The sequence below is a fragment of the Lethenteron reissneri genome, unplaced genomic scaffold (assembly GCF_015708825.2).
Source record: "Lethenteron reissneri isolate LAM-NWPU_2019-01 unplaced genomic scaffold, ASM1570882v1 scaffold_82, whole genome shotgun sequence".
In the NCBI taxonomy this organism is placed as follows: domain Eukaryota; kingdom Metazoa; phylum Chordata; class Hyperoartia; order Petromyzontiformes; family Petromyzontidae; genus Lethenteron; species Lethenteron reissneri.
In genome coordinates this window covers 80,198-103,484 of record NW_026892351.1, presented here as the reverse complement: position 1 = coordinate 103,484, position 23,287 = coordinate 80,198, and the positions used below count along the sequence as shown (strand labels likewise).

The 23,287-nt window shown below is 45.9% G+C and overlaps 1 protein-coding gene across 6 annotated transcripts in view; it reads left to right on the top strand.

Annotated features, from left to right (window-relative positions):
* The window catches only part of LOC133340143 (uncharacterized), a 35,609-nt gene extending 14,388 nt beyond the window's left edge, over nt 1–21,221 (top strand). For 5 of the 6 annotated variants that reach the window (XM_061548211.1, XM_061548210.1, XM_061548207.1 and 2 more), the window contains one exon: nt 9,728–21,221. In XM_061548211.1, the coding sequence (XP_061404195.1) occupies nt 15,622–17,478 (1,857 nt within the window). In that variant the 5' untranslated portion in view covers nt 9,728–15,621 and the 3' untranslated portion in view covers nt 17,479–21,221. The remainder of the gene's footprint in view (nt 1–9,727) is intronic. The other variant, XM_061548212.1, reaches the window with a different exon arrangement.
* Nucleotides 21,222–23,287: the final 2,066 nt, after the last annotated feature.

The window sequence follows — 23,287 nt, the reverse complement described above, 5'->3', positions numbered from 1 at the left end:
CATGGGAGTCTTCATACTCCCTAGGAGCTCTTTTTCCATCCTAATGTGGTGAGCATATCGATTCCTGTTAGCTAACGGTGGTCTATGCTCTATTGCTAGTGGAGGCGGCAGTGGGGGACGATATGGTAACTGGTTTGGTGGGCGTCGGCCTCCGCGGGGTAGGTATGGCCCGTCACTCGCTCTTCCTCCTCCATAATTCCAGCCTCCGCCCTCTTCTGCATTCCATGGTGGTGGCGGTTGTGGGTGCCTTCCTCTGGCCTCGTTCCTCCCCCCACGTGGAACGTTATTCAGCGTGTTGTGGACGGGTGTTGATTCTATTGGGTTAGGCGCCCTCTCCTGGGGGAATTCATGTCCACCCCGTGTGGCGCTAATATTATTCCTTGGAGATTCGCTTCCCTCCAGATCGAGGCATTCTTTATCTCTGGTGACGATGTGGGTTTTGGCTATGCCAGTGGTTTTCCGTCCGTTCACCCAGGCCGTGTGGGCCTTGCTTTCAATCTGGCGTAGGGAGGCAGTCTCGGGGTCCAACATCATTCCTACTATTCTCACTATTTCAGGTCTCAATGATTGGAAGAACATCACTTTTAAGACTGTCTTATCTCCCTGGGCATTGTCCACGTCCCCTGCGTAATATGCTTTCTTAAGGCGTAGGAGATAATCTCGTGGGTCTTCGTCTACACGCTGGGTCATCAACTTTGCCGCGTTCAATCCTTCGGATAGTGTGGAGTATTCCCCAAATCTCTTAACTACTGCTCGGCTCAATTGTTTAAAGTCACTCTTCACCCTATTTGGCAGGGAGGCTACCCATGGTCTGGCGGGTTCATGTAGGCTCCTTGATAATAAACATGCCTTTTCTGCTGATTTACCCAGACCCCGGATCTTAGCCTCCTGTTCCACTGTAGCTATGTGAGTGTGTATATCCCTGTTCTTGTTATGTGGATCGAAATAGGGAATTCTCACGAGTGCTTTGTCCATTAGTTTTAGTGTCTTACTGTTAAAAGTGTGTTGTTCGTCATCAGTGGTGTCGGTTCCTGAAGAGTGCTCCCTTGAGCTACCCTTGTCTCCACTATCACTGTTGTCATGTGTCCCGTGTCGGTGTCGTGATCTCCCTCTGTCCGAGGATTCGTATCTGTACCGTTGCTTGTGTCTCTTGTTTTCTTTATGTGGGTCTTGTGATTCGTGCTTGTGGGTTGGTGTGCGTGATCTCCTTGAGTAGTGTCTATGTGGTGAGTGTTTTTGTCCTTGACCTTCATGCTGCCTACTACGTGTGTGGTGCCTGCTAGGTGAGGTGTTGTATCTATGTTTGTCTCGTGCTTCATGGTTATCGGGATTCCTGTCTCTGTCATCTGTGGTGCGGGTGGTTTTGCGTGGGTGATTTTTACATGTCATGCGTCCCTCTGGTGAGCTCTCTCTGTTACCCATGTCGTGTTGGTCATCGTCAGAGGAGTCAGTGTCAGATGAGCCGTCACCATCACGGTGGCTCTGCTTAACATAACTTTTGTAGTGCCTTTTGCACCTGTTACGTGGGTCAACTTGGCTCGGTGATTTCTGCTTATCCCATGGCTCATGCTTGTGTGATGTGCGTCTCTCTGGTGAGCTCCTGTTACCCGTGTCGTGTTGGTCGTGTTTGTGCGAGGTGCGTTTCTCTGGTGAGCTGTCTTTGTCATCTGCATCATGTCGGTCATACTTGCGTAGCGTGCGTCTGCCTGGTGTGCTGTTTATGTCATGTTTCCCGTCTTGCACCAGCTCCGCCCTTTTCCGCTCTATCATTACAGTGTATCCTGATGACTTAGGGTTAATTATTTGTCTCTCTCTAACGTTGGGGTGGTCGGCCTCATGTTTTCCCGTTTGTATTATTATTTCCTCTTCTCTCTCCTCGATTTGCGAGGGTGTTACTTTATCAAAATTGCTTTGCATAGTAGCCATACTCATTGTGAGATCTGGCCCTGGGCTACGTCCACGTGGCTCGGAGTGTGGTAAATTGTTACTCCCGTATGTGTTCTGTGTATCAACGTCTGGGTGTTTCACTGGTGCATTTAGTGCGGATTCTTTCTCTCTCACGAGGGCGTGCAGACGCTCTACCTGCACCATTAAGGACAGTTTCTCTTGTCTCTCCCTTTCAAATTTTTCCTCACTCCATAATCTTTCTCTGTCTGTCTGTGCGAGGAGATACGAGTCTACCCTCGCTATTTCTGCAATTTTTACGTCACGTTTGGCTTTGCCACATTTCATCACGTCCTTAAGTAGTTTCCTTCTATGGGCCTTAACATCTTCTGTATGGCTCCCCTCCCATATATCTCTCTGCTCCGTCTGCTGGCTAGCAGTCCGTCCAGTACGTTTTAACACAAATTCCCGATATTGTTTTTCCATAGATTCCATCTCCTCCTCAGAGGTCCACTCTGTATCAGTGTTATGCGTTGGTGTGTCAAACTCAGAATGTTGTGGATCCTGTGCCATCTCTATTATGTAGTGTGGTTAATAGACTTAAGAGTGTATCTTAATTCTAACATCTCATGTGCGTCGTGAGTTACTCTAGAATTCCCCTTCAGAGCACATATAAACAATTGTATCACAGGATGCGTCAGTTCAACTCGAGCAAATAATCTCAGCCCAGCTGTCTTTGTTATACTCTGCTACTCTGGTATTTCCCTTCAGAGCGTGTTTTGTTTGTATACCCCCGTTTACAATCACAAGGCAACGTTAGTTCACAACACTTTGATTAACACAACAGTGATTCGTTCCTGAATTCATGCATAAACTGTCTGCGAGAAATCCCGGACGACGCCCACATTATGTTGTATATGTTGGTTATCAAAATTTGTTATGTTGTATGCGTGCGTGGGTGAAATTATTATGTTGTATATGTGGGTTATGAATATTCAGTGAAAATAATAATAATTAAATGAAATTTGGCCAAATGTGTAATTATCCGGAAATATGTTAATTTATGTAATTACGCACATTTTAATTATGCCAATTCGAGAGGTAATCGTATTAATTATGCGAGTGGGTGTAATTATGATAATACAAGTCGTTATGATAACCAGACCCCGCCTCGGTGACGAGGGTGGGTTATCGATCGGAAGAAGGCAATTAATCGTATGCAGTTATGCAGGTGTGGTGTAAGTATGCAAGATTAACTTAGATTAACTCGGCATCGTTGTCTAGGTTCGTCTCATTCTCGCTTTAACATTCCCAGAGTTTTATTCGTGGTTATATTTTTAGGTCCCCGGTTCACCCCGTTATCGCTTTAACATTTACTGAGTATGTATTAGTGTGTTTATTAAGGTCACCAAGTTCAAATCTCAACGCAGAAGCAGATCTTATGCATAGATTTCAGGAAAGAATCACACAACCACTTCTGTATTGATCAATTTATTACTAATTCAACCTTAACTATGATATAATATGCGAACTCTCAATCCCGGAACGTCAACACGGCATCAATACAGTATCATCAACGATTGTCTGATTTCACTTTGACAACTGCACATGGATCCCGCATAACGCGATGGTTGTTAGTGAGAGAGAGAGTCGTTAAAACACGCAAATACTATGCTAAGAAAACCTTAATGTTAATGAATGATTATACTCAATATTGTTCATAACGCGATGGTTGTTAGTGAGAGAGAGAGTCGTTGAAATATGCAAATACTATGCTAAGAAAACCTTAACGCTAATGAATGATTATACTCAATATTGTTCACGCAGTACCACACTCCTTATTGACCATACGCAACCCTTATCACGTTGTTAACACCTTGGGTCACGGGACAGTTGAATATTTGGTAGAGGATGCGAGTACGTGCGGCGATTATGACTGAAAGATACTTGAAAGATTATACGGCGATAAAAACACAATCAAAAACAGTTATTATTCTTAAAGGCACCAATCTCAACAGATACATCGGCAGGTTATCTGACAACAGAACGGCTCGGAGTAAGGGCCTGCGACGGTGCTCCTTTTCCGAAGCTCGTTATCTTATACCAAGTTTACTAATTGGGGACCAGATCACCTGATAAGGATCCGGTGGGCCACCACTCCCCACGTGAGCGTGGCTCGGCGGAAGGAGGTGCCAAGAATCAGTTCGTATTGATGGATCTGTTGGGAATTTATGCGATTAAGAGTACAGCCCACTAAATATTAAAGATAAAAATTAAGAATACTCTTATAAACGACGGAGGGCCATCACTCGGTCTCGTTGTGATGCTTTCCAGCCACGGATGGCTTATGGGTTCGAGTGTTTTTGAGTGGTAAGAGTTGTCTTGAATAGTCAGTGTTCGGAGTCGATTCTTTATGTCAAACAGACGCCTGGTGGTCGTGTGATGAGGGGGCGGTGCGCGTCATATGTATCAGTCGATCCCCTGTCACCGTGGCGAACTGGTTCGGATGGCTGTTGATACGCTGTCGCAGTTCGGAACCCGGTCGGTAGGTGGCGCCCACAACTCGCTCGTAGCGTGCAGCTCTGGGTTGTCGCCGAACCGCGATGCTCACCACTCCGGTGGCAGCAGAGACCCCCGATTCGGCAGAGGTTGACGAGCTGAAGATGAGTCGAGCCGACCCGCTGGTCGCAGCTCGCTCCTGAGTCGACCCTCCCGGTCGAGCTCCTGAGTGGACCCGCTGGTCGCACTCCTGAGTGGACCCACTCTGGTCGCACTCGTTCCTGAGTCGACCCTCCCGTCGCACTCCTGAGTCGACCCTCTGGTCGCACTCCTGAGTCGACCCTCTGGTCGCACTCGTTCCTGAGCCAACCCACTGGTCGCACTGATTTCCAATGCTCAGGATCCTTCCCTTTATGCCGAAAAATCCCCCTGGATCCCGCCCACAAGGCGGGGCTTCTTCCGATTTTTGCTGTGTCAGGATCTGTCCGTAGGCAGGTGTGTCCATGTGTCTGTCCGTACGTCCGTGTGCATCACTCACGGTATTCCGTTGTCCCACTCCCTCCGTAAAACCCACGAGCAAACAATCAGGTGTTACAAATTGCCTCGAGGTCGTCTCTCTGTCTGGGTGCAATATTATCTCTTGTCTGGCCTTCTTTATGAACCCAAAACACAGACGTTACAAATCGTCTCATAGGCGTCTTTGTTCGTGTTGCACCACCTGGAGGGAGGGGCAACACTCTCTCCGACCCGGCGCACAAAGAAATGGTTAAGAAGTTTTAAGTTAACATTTGTCCCTTACTATTTCACAGTTATGATTCTGTATGTAACCTAAGGTCTGTCGTTTCCCATCGTGGTGCTTGACTCAAGTGGAGGTGTTTCCCCGAGCGTATACACACTCCTATCCCGCGCGGCGGAGATACAAAGACGGCCGGGATCTCCCTTTCTCTCCGACCCTGGGTTTAACATCGTTTTTTTATTATGTATTATATTCGACCTGGTGGTGATTCATCCCGTTATCCTGGCTTTTCATAAGTTTTACTTTAGTTTACGGTGAATAGCGTTAACATTGATGTTATGTAGATATTATGTATTGTGATGTCTTTAACTTAACTTGTTTGTCAGAGCTTTACTGACACGAAGTTGCATTTCATAGCCCCGCAGTCTTTGCCCCACCCTATCTCTGCTCGCCGTTGTTGTTGCCGTCCAGCTGGCCGTTGTTCAAGGCCTCATTAATTTCCGTCACTCCTGAGGTGAGGGCGGTTGAGCCTTGGAGTCAGTTCTGGTTTTTGTCTGCCGCCGTGCTCTTAATTTCCTTCCCTCTTCAACCTTATATATGATATATTCGCTCCTGTCTGGGTGCGATTCAATTTTGACTTAGGAAGGTTCTGATTGTCATATGCTTCGGGTCGAGTTGCATAGAAAGTATTAAAGTATGGAAATAACATTTCATTTGACTTAATGATGGTGATGGTTCAGTAGGCGTAACTTGTGGCCTGGTTTAATTGGAGTGGGTGTGAATATCAATAACTTTAGCCTACCCTGTTGTTAAATTCCGACTTTAACGTTACTTTAATAGCAATACAGAATAATTGAGCTTTTTGTCTTAACTAGGCGAATGCGAACTTCTGGTGACCCCCGCAGGCTTGTTATTCAGCTGGGTCTTGCCCGCCTTGAGAGATATACAACACTCTTTTAAATCAGCTCCCTGTGGCCCTCCAACCTTCTGCTCTGGGAATGTTATTCTTAATTTCAGGTCCAAGGCCTTTTTGGGTTTATCTTTGTTTCCTCAGCTGCAGGAGAACAAGGTGTGCTTCTACCTCCCTTTCTGTGTGCACGTGTTCTAATTAGCTCGGAATCCCTAACACACAATCAGTGATGATTCCTGGCTTTCTGTGGTTATGACTTAGACAAAGGCGCCTCTGCTTCCTTTCACTGCCTTTGCCTTGAAGCAAGGTTGCAATTCTGTCATCCTAGCCCTCCTCTCGTTCATTACTTAACAACACCTGGTGTTTTGCAGTTTGGTGCGCTTTGGTGTGTTTCACTCATTTAAAAAAGTAAAAAGATAATATATAAAAAAAATCATCAAATATTATTACTCTCAATTATGGAAGAAGGGTTAGGATACAACACCACCTCTAAACACCCCCACGTTAAAGACATAAGCAGCAACCTGTTTAGTGAGCAGCAGCATTCTTTAAATATTTTTCCAAAGCAATTGGGATTGTGGAGCAGTGGCACAGTCCTGCATTTCCTTTCTCTTTAATCCACCAAATGCAACTTGCCGCTCGATTGTGGCGCACCCATTTTTACACTTGTTTCAACTGCTGTGGCAGATGGTGGAGCAGAGGGGCAGTGGAGCAGATTGGCAGTGGAGCAGGACAGTGAAGCAGAGCGCAGTGGAGAAGTGGGGCAATAGAGCAGAGGAGCAATGGAGCAATGAGGCAGTGGAGCAAAGGAGCAGTGGGGCATTGGAGCAGTGGATCAGTGGGGCAGATGAGGGGTGGATTTGTCGTGAAGAAGGCGAATCATCTGAATATGTGCTCTGAAGAAGAACCATTTCCCAAAACGTCTCTTTTTATCTATGTCCTTGTCCCGCCGCACACACAGCCGGGACACGGCACACACGAGCCAAGGCACATTTAACCAACCCAGGCAGCACTCGCAAGCAATGCAACATTACGTTGTGTCCTCATGAGTTGATTTCACAAAGTTTATAGTAACAACAACAACAAAAATATTGATCCTAATTCTTAACCGGGTGGCCTTAAGACTTGGCACGTGCAGGTTTTGTTCATTGTCTGCACCAGACCCCTGCAGCCGTCTCTTTCTGGGTCAGCTGCCCCTTACATGTCCTGGAAACCATGGCAAGGTCATCGCATGAGGACCGCCTGGATGAAAACCAGCATGGAAGGGGCCCAGTGTGGGGCCGGCTATGCTAATGGAATAGTCCCATGTGTGTGTGTGTGATGTGAGGTGTCCTGGAAGCAGTCATTCTCCGCTGCAGTACTGGCATCTGCTGCTCAGTTTCATCCCCCAGCTGTGGTCCCAGTGGCACCGTGGGTCGTGTGGTGATAGCAGTCACGGTTGGCGCCGATCCGCGGCCACCACCCCTACTGGGCGGTGTACCTGCCTCCACAAAGTAGCATGTGGCGGAGGAGTGAGGTGAACGCTCTCGCCATGCGAGCGAGGCCCCCTCGCTTCCTCTTCTTTTCGTGCATCTCCACCTGCACCTCCTCCATCTTCTCCTCTGTCTCATCCTCCATCCCCTCTTCTCCTCCTCCACTAGCACCATCTCTTCTTCCTCCATCTTCTCCTCACCCTCCTGCACCACCATCTCCTCCACCCTCTTCTCTTCCTCCTCCACCACCACCATTGTTTCCGCTTTGTCCATCGTCTCCATCTCCTCCACCACGACCATCTGTTCATCCTTTGTTGTCGCCTTGTCCTCCATCTCCGTATTGTCTTTCTCCTCTCCCTCCGTGCTCTCCATTGTCACCATCACAATCTTGTCCTCCTTTGCCTTCTCTTCCTCTGTCTCTACTTCATCCTCCATCTCCTTCACCTCTTCCTTAGTCTCCTTCTGCACAACCTCTGACTTCGTTTCAAAGGCCTGGAGGAGTGAGGAGGAGGGCTGCTTTGGCTCAGATCTGTGAAGAGACAAACACGACATCGTTCCACTTTCCTGCTACGGCAGACATCGCCATCTCCCATGGTCCGTGGGTGTAATGCGTGGTGGATTAATTCAAGCTTAATACAAACAGCAATAACGACATGGCCAGTGAGTGTGCTTAGCATTGGCGCTGTCATTCTCATGGGGCAAGGCTATCCTTGAGATTTATTCAGCTGTGTCTCACACAGACTGTTGTAGTTTCACAGTAGTGAGTGGCCTTGCTGTGTCAATTTAGCTGAATCATTTGTAGTGACATTTATCTTTCTATGTGTATTCTAATTGATCCCTTGGACATAATGGCCTACGCATTTAAAATGACATCGGTGGAGATCCTGAACATCCACTGTGACGGAATGGGTGTGTATCTTTGTGGTTAATGCGGCGTTAGTAATATCCAGGGCGGGAAGCAAGATCTGAACTGTAAGTGGTGAGCGATGAGTGCGCGACCCTTTGGCTGCTTCAACCGATCCACGATTTCGATCAACTATCCGACAGTGATTTGAGGTCGACAGAGCCGCCTCTCTTGACGTCGAAGGCATCTCAGAGTGCATTGAGCGCAATGAGCCACTCACATCTCGCATCTCTCATCTCAACGCATTTGAAATTGGACACCCCTCCCAGTGGTCGCTGTCTCTGTGCATTACAAGGCAACTTGGCAGTTGGCCTGGAAACAGGCAATTATTACGGTGGATGGAAGGTTAAATGGTGAAATATGGCCGCATCGTTATCTGGTCTCGCTCAGAAACCAATTATGGAAAGTAAATCTGTCCACAGTATAGCGCAATGTACACGTGGGGTTTGCAGTGTCTGTATATTTTGTGAGTGCGGCAGGGCTGGAGCACCTGTGCCTCAGCAGCAGAAGGGAGCTGGGTTTGATTTCCACGTTGGGCCACGTTATCTGTGTGGAATGTGCTGCCCCCTGTTCTGGGAGGATTCTGCAGCATTCTCCCTGTAACTGAACCCACACAATGCAAATCGCTCAATTTGGATCATGAACAGCAGCAACTTTGTTACCAACTATGAGCAAACTTGACAGGACCCTCCTGAAAAAAGTCTTGAGGTTTAGTGAGGCTCATCCTGCGTAAACAAGCATGATAATAAATACAAATAAACACACACAGGACACATGCAAGAGTAGTTTACCGTTGCTCAGCGGCTCCAGAGTTTACTTTCTCTTCTTGGAAGCCCTCTTCTCCAAAGCTCTGAGTAATCGGGCCCTGCACAGGAGTGGCGGTGGTGGCGGTGGTTGTGGCGGCGGAGGTGGTGGTGCTGCTGGTGGTAGCGGTCTGGAGCCAGTGTTGCTCGATCTTGGCGAGGCGCTGCTCCTCCACGAGGCGCTTTTCCTCCATGAGGCACTTTTGCTCCACTAGACGCTTCTCCTCCATCAAGTGCTCCTCCTCTTGACGTTTCACCTCAACGATGCGCTTCTCCTGCATGAGACGTTTCTCCTCGACAAGCTTCACCTTGCAAAGGCGCCTCTCCTCAAGACGCTGCTTCTTCTCTTGCTTCTCAAAGAGGCGATTCTCTTCCTCCACCCGGTTCTCCTCTGAGGCGCTTCTCCTCCATGAGGTGCTTCACTTCTATGAGGCGCTTCTCCTCATCGACACACTTCACAATGGCGAGGCGCTTCACCTCAGCAAGTTAATTTACCCTGGCGAGATGCTTCTCTTCCAGATGCTTCTTCTTGAGACGCTTCACCTCACGGAGCCGCTTCTCCATGGAGCGCTTCTCCTCAATGATGCGCTTCTCAATGAAGCGCTTCTCAATGACGCGCTTCTCCATGAGACGGTTCTTGAGGAGATTGTCTCGAAGGCATTTCTCCTCTGGGATGTGCGTCACCCTGGCAAGGCGCTTCATCTCAATGAGGCGGTCCTCTTCCATGGTGCGTTTCTCCTTCGCAAGGTGCTTGTTCTCCTGGAGACGCTTCACCCCGCTGAAGTTCTTCACCTCCCCAATGCTGCTCTGTTCACGCGACGAAAAGCACAGGACCGTTCAGACATGCACACGCAAGACAAAATTCATACTCGCAGGCACGCAAACATGGACGGGCACGTACACGAACAAAAATGCATACTCGCACATCTATGTACGAATGCAAACATGAACATTTACTCATGCAAACATGCTAGAACACGTGAATATACACCACCTAATGTTATAAAAAATACATGTTACATCATATATTCTCACAAGTTCCATAAACGTACTTAAGGCTGTGATAGTCTGCGACGAGTTCATGGCCATTGTTGGCAACAATCATTACGGGCAAAAAAATGTCCACAATGTTCGATTGTAAAGATCTGGAAGCCCATAATCTGGACAAATTTTACTGCAGCATCGATAGTAGGCAACTGGAATGGCAACTTCCAATCAGCTCACAGACGGAATTCATGAGATTGCATGATATTCTGTCTTCATTGGCTAAATAAATAGCAACTTGAAGTGCTTGCACGAGTGGGATATGGCAGCACGTGATGGTGGAGAGATGGAGTGATGGTGTCGGGAGATGGTGTTGTGATATGGAGGTGAAATTGTGGAATGTTCTGGAGAGATGGTGTCTTGTGATGGTATAGACGCATTATGAGGCGCTATGATGGTCTATTGAGTTGGTGGTGGTGTGATGAGAAAGGTGACGTGGAGAGATGGTGTGGTGATGTTTTGGTACAATGGTGTGGTGAAATGGTGTGCTAGTGTGGAGTGAATATGGTGTGTTTGACCCCCATAGATCCCATAGCCACCTTTGGGGAGCGATGCTCGTAGCTTTGGCCTGGGAAAGGGTCCACTTCATCCATAATGTCCCCCCCACGTGGTCGACTGGCGCCACGACTCCCGGTCTATGGAGAACAGAAAATGCATTCAAAGGACGAGTAATGAATTAGAGAACGAAGCACATGAAGATTCACAGAACTAATTCTGAGGTCCCTGTAATTACCTCTGACCACACAACAGGACCTGCTATTGAGAAATATTCATCACATGGCAGTAAAACTTTACGCGTCATATTTTTGTAAGCATGTTGAGATCAATTTCATAAACTTGAGACCCCCATTTAAACAAATATGGCTGAAACTCAGATCTGGAATGAGACAAATTATTTTACTTTCAGGAATTTAATAGTTAAAAAATATTCTCAAAATCAAACAAGTAAAGCTCGATTTATCATTCCCCATTGACGTCCTTATCGATTGAAGCTATTCGTCCTGAAGTGAAAGCCATCAAACACAGGAACAACGAAAGTGAAATCCACATATATCCTGAAACCGATCATCTGCAGTAGTTATTATTAAACAATGAGGAAAATGAAGGAATTTTAAAATATATATTGGGCAAAGATGTGATCAGTCTTTTCCAACTTTAGCTCAACAAAACCACGAGAGTAAAATCAGGAATTGAACCACCTCACAACCACTGCACATCACACCACATCAACAAGTAATCCGATAGGACTACGAAGCACCACCTTAACGTGACGGAGTCTGGAATAAACAAGACAGCACGCTCACATCATTTGCTGTGAGAAAATTACAACACATACCACCTACCATGAGCACCAGCCATTTAACAGCCCCGATGATCCAATTACTAGAACATAAAAGGAATGCTTTCATTAGAACACGTTAAAAAGCATTCACAACATCACTCTAGCAGGGGTTACTGGAAATCACTGGAAAATATTTAAGATACACGAATATACACAGTGCAACAGTACTCAATACATTTGACTCTCCAGCCACTCCACTACATCCAGCCATCTCTCAGGATCAAAACTGCATGGGGTCAAAAGAAGAATTGTCGTCAGGACTCATTACATCCAATACATTCAGCCATCTCTCAGGATCCACCAGCATCGGTTCGAAAAGTGATTTTTTTTCAGGACTCATTGCAGCACTTTGCATTTCACCTTTTGATTTCACTTCCCTATCATTGGAGATCTTCTGATGCTTGTTTCGGGGTGATGACCGTGAACTTGTCCTCTACCTCGTAGAGCATTTGAATTGCTTCTCACCCAAGTGTGTTTTCTGGTGAGTGTGAAGATTTGATTTTCATGCAAATGCCTTCCCGCACACAGCGCAATTGAATGGCGTTTCACCCGTGTGTGTTTTCTGGTGACTTTGAAGATTTTGTTTCAGTGAAAATGCCTTCCCACCCACAGAGCAATTGAATGGCTTCTCACCCGAGTGTGTTTTTTGGTGATTGTTAAGTGTTGCCGACTGTGAAAATGCCTTCCCACAAAGAGAGCACTTGAATGGCTTCTCACCCGTGTGTGTTTTCTAGTGAGTGTGAAGATTTGATTTAAGTGAAAATGCCTTCCCACAAAGAGAGCATTTGAATGGCTTCTCACCCGTGTGTGTTTTCTGGTGACAGTGAAGATGTGATTCCCGTGCAAATGCCTTACCACACAGAACAATTGAATGGTTTCTCGCCCGTGTGTTTTGTGGTGTCTGTTAAGAGTTTATTTCTCTACAAATGCCTTCCCACTGTTGTGTATGTACCCCCTTTTTATTTTTTTTAATATTATTTTTTTTAAGGCTTATTCTGCCATCATATATAATATTGTTTTTTTAATAGACACGGGGCCACGTGGGAACGAACACGCCCCCACACTTCCACAGAGGCCCCACACTTCCACAGATGCGCGCATACCTCATTTCAAAGGAAAGACGGCATGAAAGAGGGTAATCAAGGTCATAAACTCCCCGAATTTCACACAAGAGGAACAAGGAATGGGGGAATTGCAGGCGGGGGGTTGCAGAACCAGGAGACACGGAGGAAGAGATAATTATATTCTTAACAAAGAAACAGCATCGACGACAAAAAGCACAGATGGGTCTTTGAACCATGTTAAATACACAAGTTACCAACTCAACCATAAAGATTAAGCAAACAGTATCCATCCTCACTCCAATTGAAAACCAAAAGACAATCTGCACCAGAATCGCGACCCATCATTGTTAATTAAGTACTGACATTATTTACCTTTAAAGAATATCTACACGGCCGGGCCGAAGCATCAAAGAATAATTAGGGCATCTATTTCGCTCCAAAACAAATTCCTAGCCGGGATATCAGATCAAATAATCACAAGAAGTCGAATAATAAGTACGGAATTAAAATAGAAGAGGAATCAAGGGCGGAGAAGGCTCTCAAAATTAACCAAACACAACACCCATGGGAAGCGAGCAACACGACCGCCTTTGTCTTTCCGAGAGGATCTCCACACACAGGCACCAAGCCAGGAAATGACACCCATAAAGGTTGGGTCACGATGAAACATCGTGAACACGGTTTCGGCATAACTGTGCAGATGGAACCAAGCAGCAAATAAGTTGCATTTCAACTTCCAAACCAAACCAACTTAAGCTGTGTGAGACAAAGGATGTGATCCCAGAGCAAGGGAGGTAATAATTAAGCTCGCTTAACGCGTAAGTTTTCGCGACAAATATTATTCAGTAACAAAACATGGATTCGAATGTTTTTTTATAACTCGACGCGAATCATCGGTCTGGCTAATGGATAACTTTGGTGGCACCGTCACGAGACCCCCACCCCTTTCTTCCAGAACGACACACACAGCTGTGTCTTCAAAGCTAATAAACACACGGACAAACACGCACGCGAAACACACGGACGGACACACACACGGACGCAGATGGTCCACCCCCACAGGAAGGTTTTATGACACAGCCTTTGAACAACTCGGGAAGCCGAGTGGAATTTTCCGATATAAACCGAAGGAAAATCCATACAAAGTATATCGTCCGGGCTTCGGCTCCAACACACATATCATCCGGGCTACGAGCCCATCTTCGGCTCCACCACAGATCGACAGGGGCTCTGGCCCCCATCACAGATCTCCAGGGCTGTGGCTCCATCTCTCCTTGTCGCCGCCAACGAAGAAGCTCCTGTCATTCAGAATGACGAGGTTTGCGGAGTAGCGACGCGTAGCTACAAGCCGAGGTCTGCACCACCTGAGAAGAATCGCTACCCTGAGTCGCAGAGTTGCGAGTGAAGCCAACAAAGACGCCAACGTCCACCCTGCCACGAACGAAGCATCGCTCCTCGTCAGAGTGACGACCAGCGAACAACCCGCAGGAAAGGCGGAGATCGCTGAAAGAGCGCCAACGAGCAACAACCTTGCGCCACCGTGCGCCACCTTGCGCCACCTTGCGCCGCCGTGTGCCACCGCGCGCCATCGAGCGACAACGAGCGACACCTTGCGCCACCGAGCGACACCGAGCGACACGAGCGACCGAGCATCTTCAAGGACAGCATCGTGCCAACTCGTCATCTAGCAGTAGAAAGAGAGAGCGCACGAGCAGCACCAAGCCCCCGGAACCATCAAGCGCCAAGCAAGCAAGTTTCTTCAAGGAACATCGTGCCAACGCCGCTCAATCCAGCAGTGGAGAGAGAGAGGGAGAGCAAAGCCGAGCGACACGCCGAGCGAGGGAGCAGCAGGAGCTGTTCGTATCCTCCCACACCACACAAGCTAACGACACAATTAATATTACGAGGGGACAACGCACACACAGCACGCACACGAATAAGACTTTAAAAGAAAACTGTCTTTTCGTTTCAAAAAGGGTTGCCATTTCGAGGTGGTGCGTTCAATATCAACTGATCGTGCAAAGCAGTTGCTGCCGTCGAGTTACATAAATGCATAAGAGTTTTCGTTATTCATATTGCATAATTGCATAATTTCGCAACTGCATAAGTTTTTGTCGTTCATATTAGTTAATTGCATAATCTTGCCCATGAATTATTGACTCATGTTTGACCTGCATGATAGAATGTCGCGTGCTTGTTAGAATAAAATTGTTATCACAGAAGCATATTGAGTGTTCTTTCCAAGTCCATGCAAAACCATCTTATTCATAAGAGCTGTATCCTGCGATGAGATATGAAAATGGAGACCTAAAATATTATAACACACACTAGGATAATCGGTAAATGAATCTATGATAATCGTGTTATCCTGATTGATAACTCTGGATAAACGAAAGCAAATTATCATAACTGCACACATTAACATAATCGCAAGCCTCCGCATAAATTACTACGATTATCATAATTTATGCATATAATCACACGCATTATCATAATTTATGCATATTAATACACACACTATCATAATTAATGCGATTTGCGCATTTTTCGGAAAATTATTAATTTTTATTATTTTCATCAAAATTTCATAATCACAACACATACAACATAATGGGTGGCCCGTCCGGGATCTCTCGCAGACAGTGTTTTGCATGGATGATGGAATGAATCACTTCGTGTTAACCAGAATATCAGGATCGAACATTGCATGGTGATTGTGAACGGGCGGAAAACAAAAAAACGCCCTCTAAGGTTAAAACCCAGAATAGCAGGTTAAAACAAAGAGTGGAATTAAGATAATATCGTATCAAACCAATTGCATCCTCTGATAAATGGTGTTAGAGGTACGCACTCTGAATCGGAAAATAACAGATAGCTCGAGTCAAATTGACTACACTCTGTGAGATAATTGTTTTATATGCACTCTGAAAAGAAATGTCAAAGTAACTTCCGCCATACCTAAGATGCTAGGATTGAGAATAATTTTTGAATGGGTTACGGGATACGGGGAGCTCGTATTTAAACGTACCGACCAATCTGTTACAAAGCAGTACAGTCAGAGAGACATATGGGAAGGGAGCTGTATCGATAACACGAACACACCTCGGGGGAAACTAATTGACTGGATAAAAGGTAACGAAGGCGAACACGATGCAAAAACTGCAGAGAAGGCAGGACAGGACTCATTCCTTCTCACACAGGCATACAGACAGGGATTGTGGAATGAGGGAAAATTTGGAAAGGAAACGGGAGAGAAATCAGTGCTCGCGACACCAGCGAAACTCACAGACGTGGATCCACAGAATAAATATGGAAGTGACATTAAATCACACTCTTGGGTACGTGGACAGAGTCCAGGGATTGATCGCACAAAAATTATGGATATCGAACAAAAAATCATTGACAAAGGGAAACCCTCACAATTCGAGAGAAGGGATGGAGAGATACATATGCAAACAAAAACATGTGAGACTGACAACTTCACAGATAGAGGGAGGAAAAATGTTAAAGTAAAATCGCCAGGACATGGTACACTAAGGGCAGAGGCAAAAACTGAAGGGAAATGGCAACACGAGCGACACGGCACTGGGCGCGCACACAGAAAATGCACACCACTTAAACACAAGCGACACAGCACAGACCAAAGTGACAGATTGCCTGATGATAACTTGTTTGATGATGACGCTGTCGGCAATCAACTTTCGGAATACCTATTCACCAGTAAAACCCTTAAATTGATGGACAAGGCTCTAGTCAGAATTCCCGATTTTGACCCCCACAATAAGACTATGGATATCCACACACATATCGCAACCGTAGAAGAGGAGGCAATGATTAGAGGGCTGAGGAGACGGGATGAAAAAGCGAGTTTGTTGAAACGGACCTTACATAAAGAATCTATTCCATGGGTAAAGTCACTACCACACAAGGTTAGAAATGATTTTAAACAATTGAGCCTGGCAGTGATTCGGAAGTTTGGAGAATATTCGACACTCACTGAGGGGTTTTATGCTGTAAAATCGATGACCCAGGGCATGGACCAAGATCCACGTGACTACCTCGTCCAATTTAAAAGAGCGTATTATGCAGGCGATGTGAATCAATACCACGAAGGAGATAAAATGTTCAAAATTATGTTTTTTGAATCCTTGAGCCCAGAGATTACAGAAAGGGTGAGGATGGTTTTGAATCCAGAAACCGCATCCTTACGCCGCATAGAGAGCAAGGCGTACATGGCATGGTTGTACAGAGCTAAGAATCATAATTCGGATCCAGAACACAGGGAGAGGGATGAGGAACCCAGCCTCTCAGAGAGGAATAAAAATCACCGAGCAGTCCCACCATGCAGGACGGAGCAGAAACGCACGCACACATGGCAAAATAACCCAGAGAGAGGTTGGCACGAGAATGAGAGCGGCACAAAGCCGAACATTCAGGAGAATCGCAGGAGGGGGAGGTTCAGAATAGAACCATACCAACACCCCATGCCACGACACACACAAGATCAAAATTACCCACAAAGATGGCGAGGTAACAATCCAGGAAAAATTTGGCACCCAAATGGGAGAAATACTGGGCTAAAAATGTACGAGAATCGCAGGAGGGAGAGGTTCAGAGCAGAACCATATCAACACCCCATCCCACGACACACGCAAGGTTCAAATTACGCACAGAGATGGCAAGATAACCACCTAGCGGGAAGGTGTTACACAGACCGCGGAGGTATGGATGCGAACATTCAGGAGAATCGCAGGATGGGAGGTCAAACACAATCGATCCAATTTCGACCAATTCCTCCCGGCTATACCAAGAGGGAATAGAGGAATAACACAGAATGCGGTCCAAATACGTGATGAACCATCCACAGTGAGTGCGAGCGAGCGGCCAACACGCGCCCCACCCGCCGAGGTGTTAAACCCTGAGCAGGCTGCAAGTGACAGGGCTGAATTGAAGTGTGATCGGACGGTGGATAGCAGACAGCAGAGACAAAGAGAGAACACAGAGACACGCCCTGAGGAGCGCAGGCGTGAGCCTTTGAATGGAAAATATCCAAGGGAAACCAAAATGTATGTGGATCGGAGTGCTAAAATGGAGACGAATGTTCATGACATATCAGGAATGGTGTTGGAATCTAACACACTCGTAAAAACAAAGAGGGCAACATTACGAGGCACAGAATTAAGTCGACACACTGACTCGGCAAATGTGCATGTAATCGCAGAGAGAGCGAATGCCACGAACCAAGTGTCAAAATGGGTCGTGTGCGCGAATTCTGGTTACGTGCAGCACAATTTTTCACCACACACTCCCACGACGCGAGAGAGTGAGAGAGGAAACTACAAAAACGAACCCGAAAACCGTGATCAAATTATCAAAGTGATAAGTGGTAAACCAGGCAACATGAGGAAGGTAACGCATAAATGCGTTCGAAACCGCTACCTAGCGTTTCCCAGGATTTAACAAAACAAAAATGAATGTTCGTCAGAGTTATGATGTATGAGAACCGATGTAACGCAATATCGATGTTAACGGGTTGTTATTTTCTTTGCTTAATTCAAATGTAACCAGGATTTAACAAAAACAAAAATGAATATTCGCCGGAGTTATGATGTATGAGAACCGATGTAACGCAATATCGATGTTAACGTGTTGTTTATTTTCTTTGCTTATTTCGGATGTAACCAGGTTAAGATGGTAATACGTGCACGCGCGTCGTAAGAAATAACCGCCGAGAGTAAGGGCGGCTGATGGGATTCATGACATAAAAAGGGGGCATTACTTTGTTTGAAAATTCGCCAGTGGCCAAATCGACCCCTGCTAATTTTCAAACGGGCGGACTGTTGTGTATGTACCCCCTTTTTATTTTTTTTAATATTATTTTTTTTAAGGCTTATTCTGCCATCATATATAATATTGTTTTTTTAATAGACACGGGGCCACGTGGGAACGAACACGCCCCCACACTTCCACAGAGGCCCCACACTTCCACAGATGCGCGCATACCTCATTTCAAAGGAAAGACGGCATGAAAGAGGGTAATCAAGGTCATAAACTCCCCGAATTTCACACAAGAGGAACAAGGAATGGGGGAATTGCAGGCGGGGGGTTGCAGAACCAGGAGACACGGAGGAAGAGATAATTATATTCTTAACAAAGAAACAGCATCGACGACAAAAAGCACAGATGGGTCTTTGAACCATGTTAAATACACAAGTTACCAACTCAACCATAAAGATTAAGCAAACAGTATCCATCCTCACTCCAATTGAAAACCAAAAGACAATCTGCACCAGAATCGCGACCCATCATTGTTAATTAAGTACTGACATTATTTACCTTTAAAGAATATCTACACGGCCGGGCCGAAGCATCAAAGAATAATTAGGGCATCTATTTCGCTCCAAAACAAATTCCTAGCCGGGATATCAGATCAAATAATCACAAGAAGTCGAATAATAAGTACGGAATTAAAATAGAAGAGGAATCAAGGGCGGAGAAGGCTCTCAAAATTAACCAAACACAACACCCATGGGAAGCGAGCAACACGACCGCCTTTGTCTTTCCGAGAGGATCTCCACACACAGGCACCAAGCCAGGAAATGACACCCATAAAGGTTGGGTCACGATGAAACATCGTGAACACGGTTTCGGCATAACTGTGCAGATGGAACCAAGCAGCAAATAAGTTGCATTTCAACTTCCAAACCAAACCAACTTAAGCTGTGTGAGACAAAGGATGTGATCCCAGAGCAAGGGAGGTAATAATTAAGCTCGCTTAACGCGTAAGTTTTCGCGACAAATATTATTCAGTAACAAAACATGGATTCGAATGTTTTTTTATAACTCGACGCGAATCATCGGTCTGGCTAATGGATAACTTTGGTGGCACCGTCACGAGACCCCCACCCCTTTCTTCCAGAACGACACACACAGCTGTGTCTTCAAAGCTAATAAACACACGGACAAACACGCACGCGAAACACACGGACGGACACACACACGGACGCAGATGGTCCACCCCCACAGGAAGGTTTTATGACACAGCCTTTGAACAACTCGGGAAGCCGAGTGGAATTTTCCGATATAAACCGAAGGAAAATCCATACAAAGTATATCATCCGGGCTTCGGCTCCAACACACATATCATCCGGGCTACGAGCCCATCTTCGGCTCCACCACAGATCGACAGGGGCTCTGGCCCCCATCACAGATCTCCAGGGCTGTGGCTCCATCTCTCCTTGTCGCCGCCAACGAAGAAGCTCCTGTCATTCAGAATGACGAGGTTTGCGGAGTAGCGACGCGTAGCTACAAGCCGAGGTCTGCACCACCTGAGAAGAATCGCTACCCTGAGTCGCAGAGTTGCGAGTGAAGCCAACAAAGACGCCAACGTCCACCCTGCCACGAACGAAGCATCGCTCCTCGTCAGAGTGACGACCAGCGAACAACCCGCAGGAAAGGCGGAGATCGCTGAAAGAGCGCCAACGAGCAACAACCTTGCGCCACCGTGCGCCACCTTGCGCCACCTTGCGCCGCCGTGCGCCACCGCGCGCCATCGAGCGACAACGAGCGACACCTTGCGCCACCGAGCGACACCGAGCGACCGAGCATCTTCAAGGACAGCATCGTGCCAACTCGTCATCTAGCAGTAGAAAGAGAGAGCGCACGAGCAGCACCAAGCCCCCGGAACCATCAAGCGCCAAGCAAGCAAGTTTCTTCAAGGAACATCGTGCCAACGCCGCTCAATCCAGCAGTGGAGAGAGAGAGGGAGAGCAAAGCCGAGCGACACGCCGAGCGAGGGAGCAGCAGGAGCTGTTCGTATCCTCCCACACCACACAAGCTAACGACACAATTAATATTACGAGGGGACAACGCACACACAGCACGCACACGAATAAGACTTTAAAAGAAAACTGTCTTTTCGTTTCAAAAAGGGTTGCCATTTCGAGGTGGTGCGTTCAATATCAACTGATCGTGCAAAGCAGTTGCTGCCGTCGAGTTACATAAATGCATAAGAGTTTTCGTTATTCATATTGCATAATTGCATAATTTCGCAACTGCATAAGTTTTTGTCGTTCATATTAGTTAATTGCATAATCTTGCCCATGAATTATTGACTCATGTTTGACCTGCATGATAGAATGTCGCGTGCTTGTTAGAATAAAATTGTTATCACAGAAGCATATTGAGTGTTCTTTCCAAGTCCATGCAAAACCATCTTATTCATAAGAGCTGTATCCTGCGATGAGATATGAAAATGGAGACCTAAAATATTATAACACACACTAGGATAATCGGTAAATGAATCTATGATAATCGTGTTATCCTGATTGATAACTCTGGATAAACGAAAGCAAATTATCATAACTGCACACATTAACATAATCGCAAGCCTCCGCATAAATTACTACGATTATCATAATTTATGCATATAATCACACGCATTATCATAATTTATGCATATTAATACACACACTATCATAATTAATGCGATTTGCGCATTTTTCGGAAAATTATTAATTTTTATTATTTTCATCAAAATTTCATAATCACAACACATACAACACCGCACACCGATCAATTGAACGGCTTATCATCCGAATGTGTTTTCTTGTGAGTGTTAAGATTTGCTTTCTGTGAAAATTCCTTCCCACACATAGCAATTGAATGGCTTCTCACCCCAGTGTGTTTCTTGGTGATAGTGAAGATGTGATTCCCATGCAAATGCCTTCCCACACACAGAACAATTAAATGGATTCTCGCCCGAGTCTGTTTTTGGTGACAGTGAAGATGTGATTTCCGTGCAAATGCCTTTCCACACATCGAGCTATTGAATGGCTTCTCGTCCGTGTGTGCGTGTTACTGTGGAGAGTTCATCTGCTCCATGTGACTGATTCATCAGAGCAGAGTAACAGTCTTGGGTGTTGTTGAGTTAAAGGCGCCCTCTAAGCTGTGTGGATGTCTGGCTCAAATCGCCAATAAGCAAACTCTCACTAACGTCTAACCGAGACAGTAACGCCCCGTAAGTCGAACTACACACGCGATTACAGTTTATCCACTAACAAAGACACTTGTTGATGCACGGCGTATCGATGTCCCTGTAACCCGTCTGAAGAGATCGCCACGAACTCTCCCGAAGCGAAGTCGCCAACCAGTCGCCAAGCAATCGTGCTCGCCAGGCTGGGTCTCGTGGAAGAAGGGTAATCTGCAGAGCGAGGAGTTGCGCGTCTATCCTCAGTGAAATCCCTCTCGAAATGGTCTTGAAGTCTGATTTTATGCATCTTATAACTTCCCTCTAGCATCCAAATTATTTGTTCTCGACTTGGCCTATCATGGACTTTGCATTCAATTGTTAATTCTTACATTAACAATCTGCATATCTAGCAACAGCTTAGCTAATCTGGCCATTGTAATTAAACCTTAATACGTATGTACATCTCACTGCATAATTGTACGCTTCCGTTTGAATAAAGATCTACATCTCCAAGTCCGTGCTTCCTGTGAATTTGCTAATATTCACCCGGCTATGTCCTCTAAACTGCTGCAAGTTTAGAGGATTAAACAACGACATACAGTCTAAAGAATACAACTGATGTCCAGTTTGATTTGGACTAAGAGGTCAAATTTATACTGTACTTGCTTTGTTTCATAAATACATAGAAGTGCACTCGTGTTAAGCGGGTGTTTCTAGAAAACGAGGTTATGTTATAATTTCCGTTATAAACTTTGAATAATCATCTGAATGGTTTAGTTTGTAAGCGTGGTTTAACATGACACACCACAAAAAAAATCAATCATCACCATTTAGTCTTCAGTGTGTATGTATACTCTTGTGTATGTGTTCAATATTTTGCACGTGTTTTATATTTTGGACGTGTTTTTGTTTTGGTAATTGCATTGAATATGGAGGGGTTACCAGCACCTTGCACCCGTCCAGACACCTTGTGGGCCTCTGTGGTGGCTACGAGACGTCCCTCCAGGACATTGCTCTTATCCTTCACAGCGTTACCGACCCGGAACGCCGATGAGGTTGAAGGCTGTTTATACAGAAATGTATTCGTGGCAGGGGAATGCCAAAAAAACATGGAGTGGCTATTCTTCTGGAAAAAATAACCGTATACGTATGTGTGTGTAAATGTTTGCAGGTACAATCGTGCGTTTTCGCAGTGGAACGCAATCCTTGTATATGTACACTGCTGTGTATGTACACTGCGTTGTATGTCTGTATGTATGTACACCGCTGTATATGCACACTCGTGTGTGAATGCACACCGCTGTATATATACAGTCGTGTTTGGATGCACATTAGTGCGCGCATGTCTACTTGTCCGTGTTTTTTCAAGGAAGGAAATGGTAGCAATAATGTACGATCAGTCATCTTTAAAAACAAATCAGGTCTTCATTGATCTGCAACAATATTAACGTTAAAACTCGCGTAAAAATCTTTATTAATTCGTTTTTCAAACAGTTAAGGAACTCGGAAAATTATTTCACTTTCAGAGGCCTCGTGGGCCGCTGTGGTGGCTACGAGACTTCCCTCCAGGACATTGCTCACATCCACCGCAGCGTTACCGTCCGTCACCGCCGATGAGGTAGCGGATTCTTTTCACGGAACTTTACTCGTGGATGGGG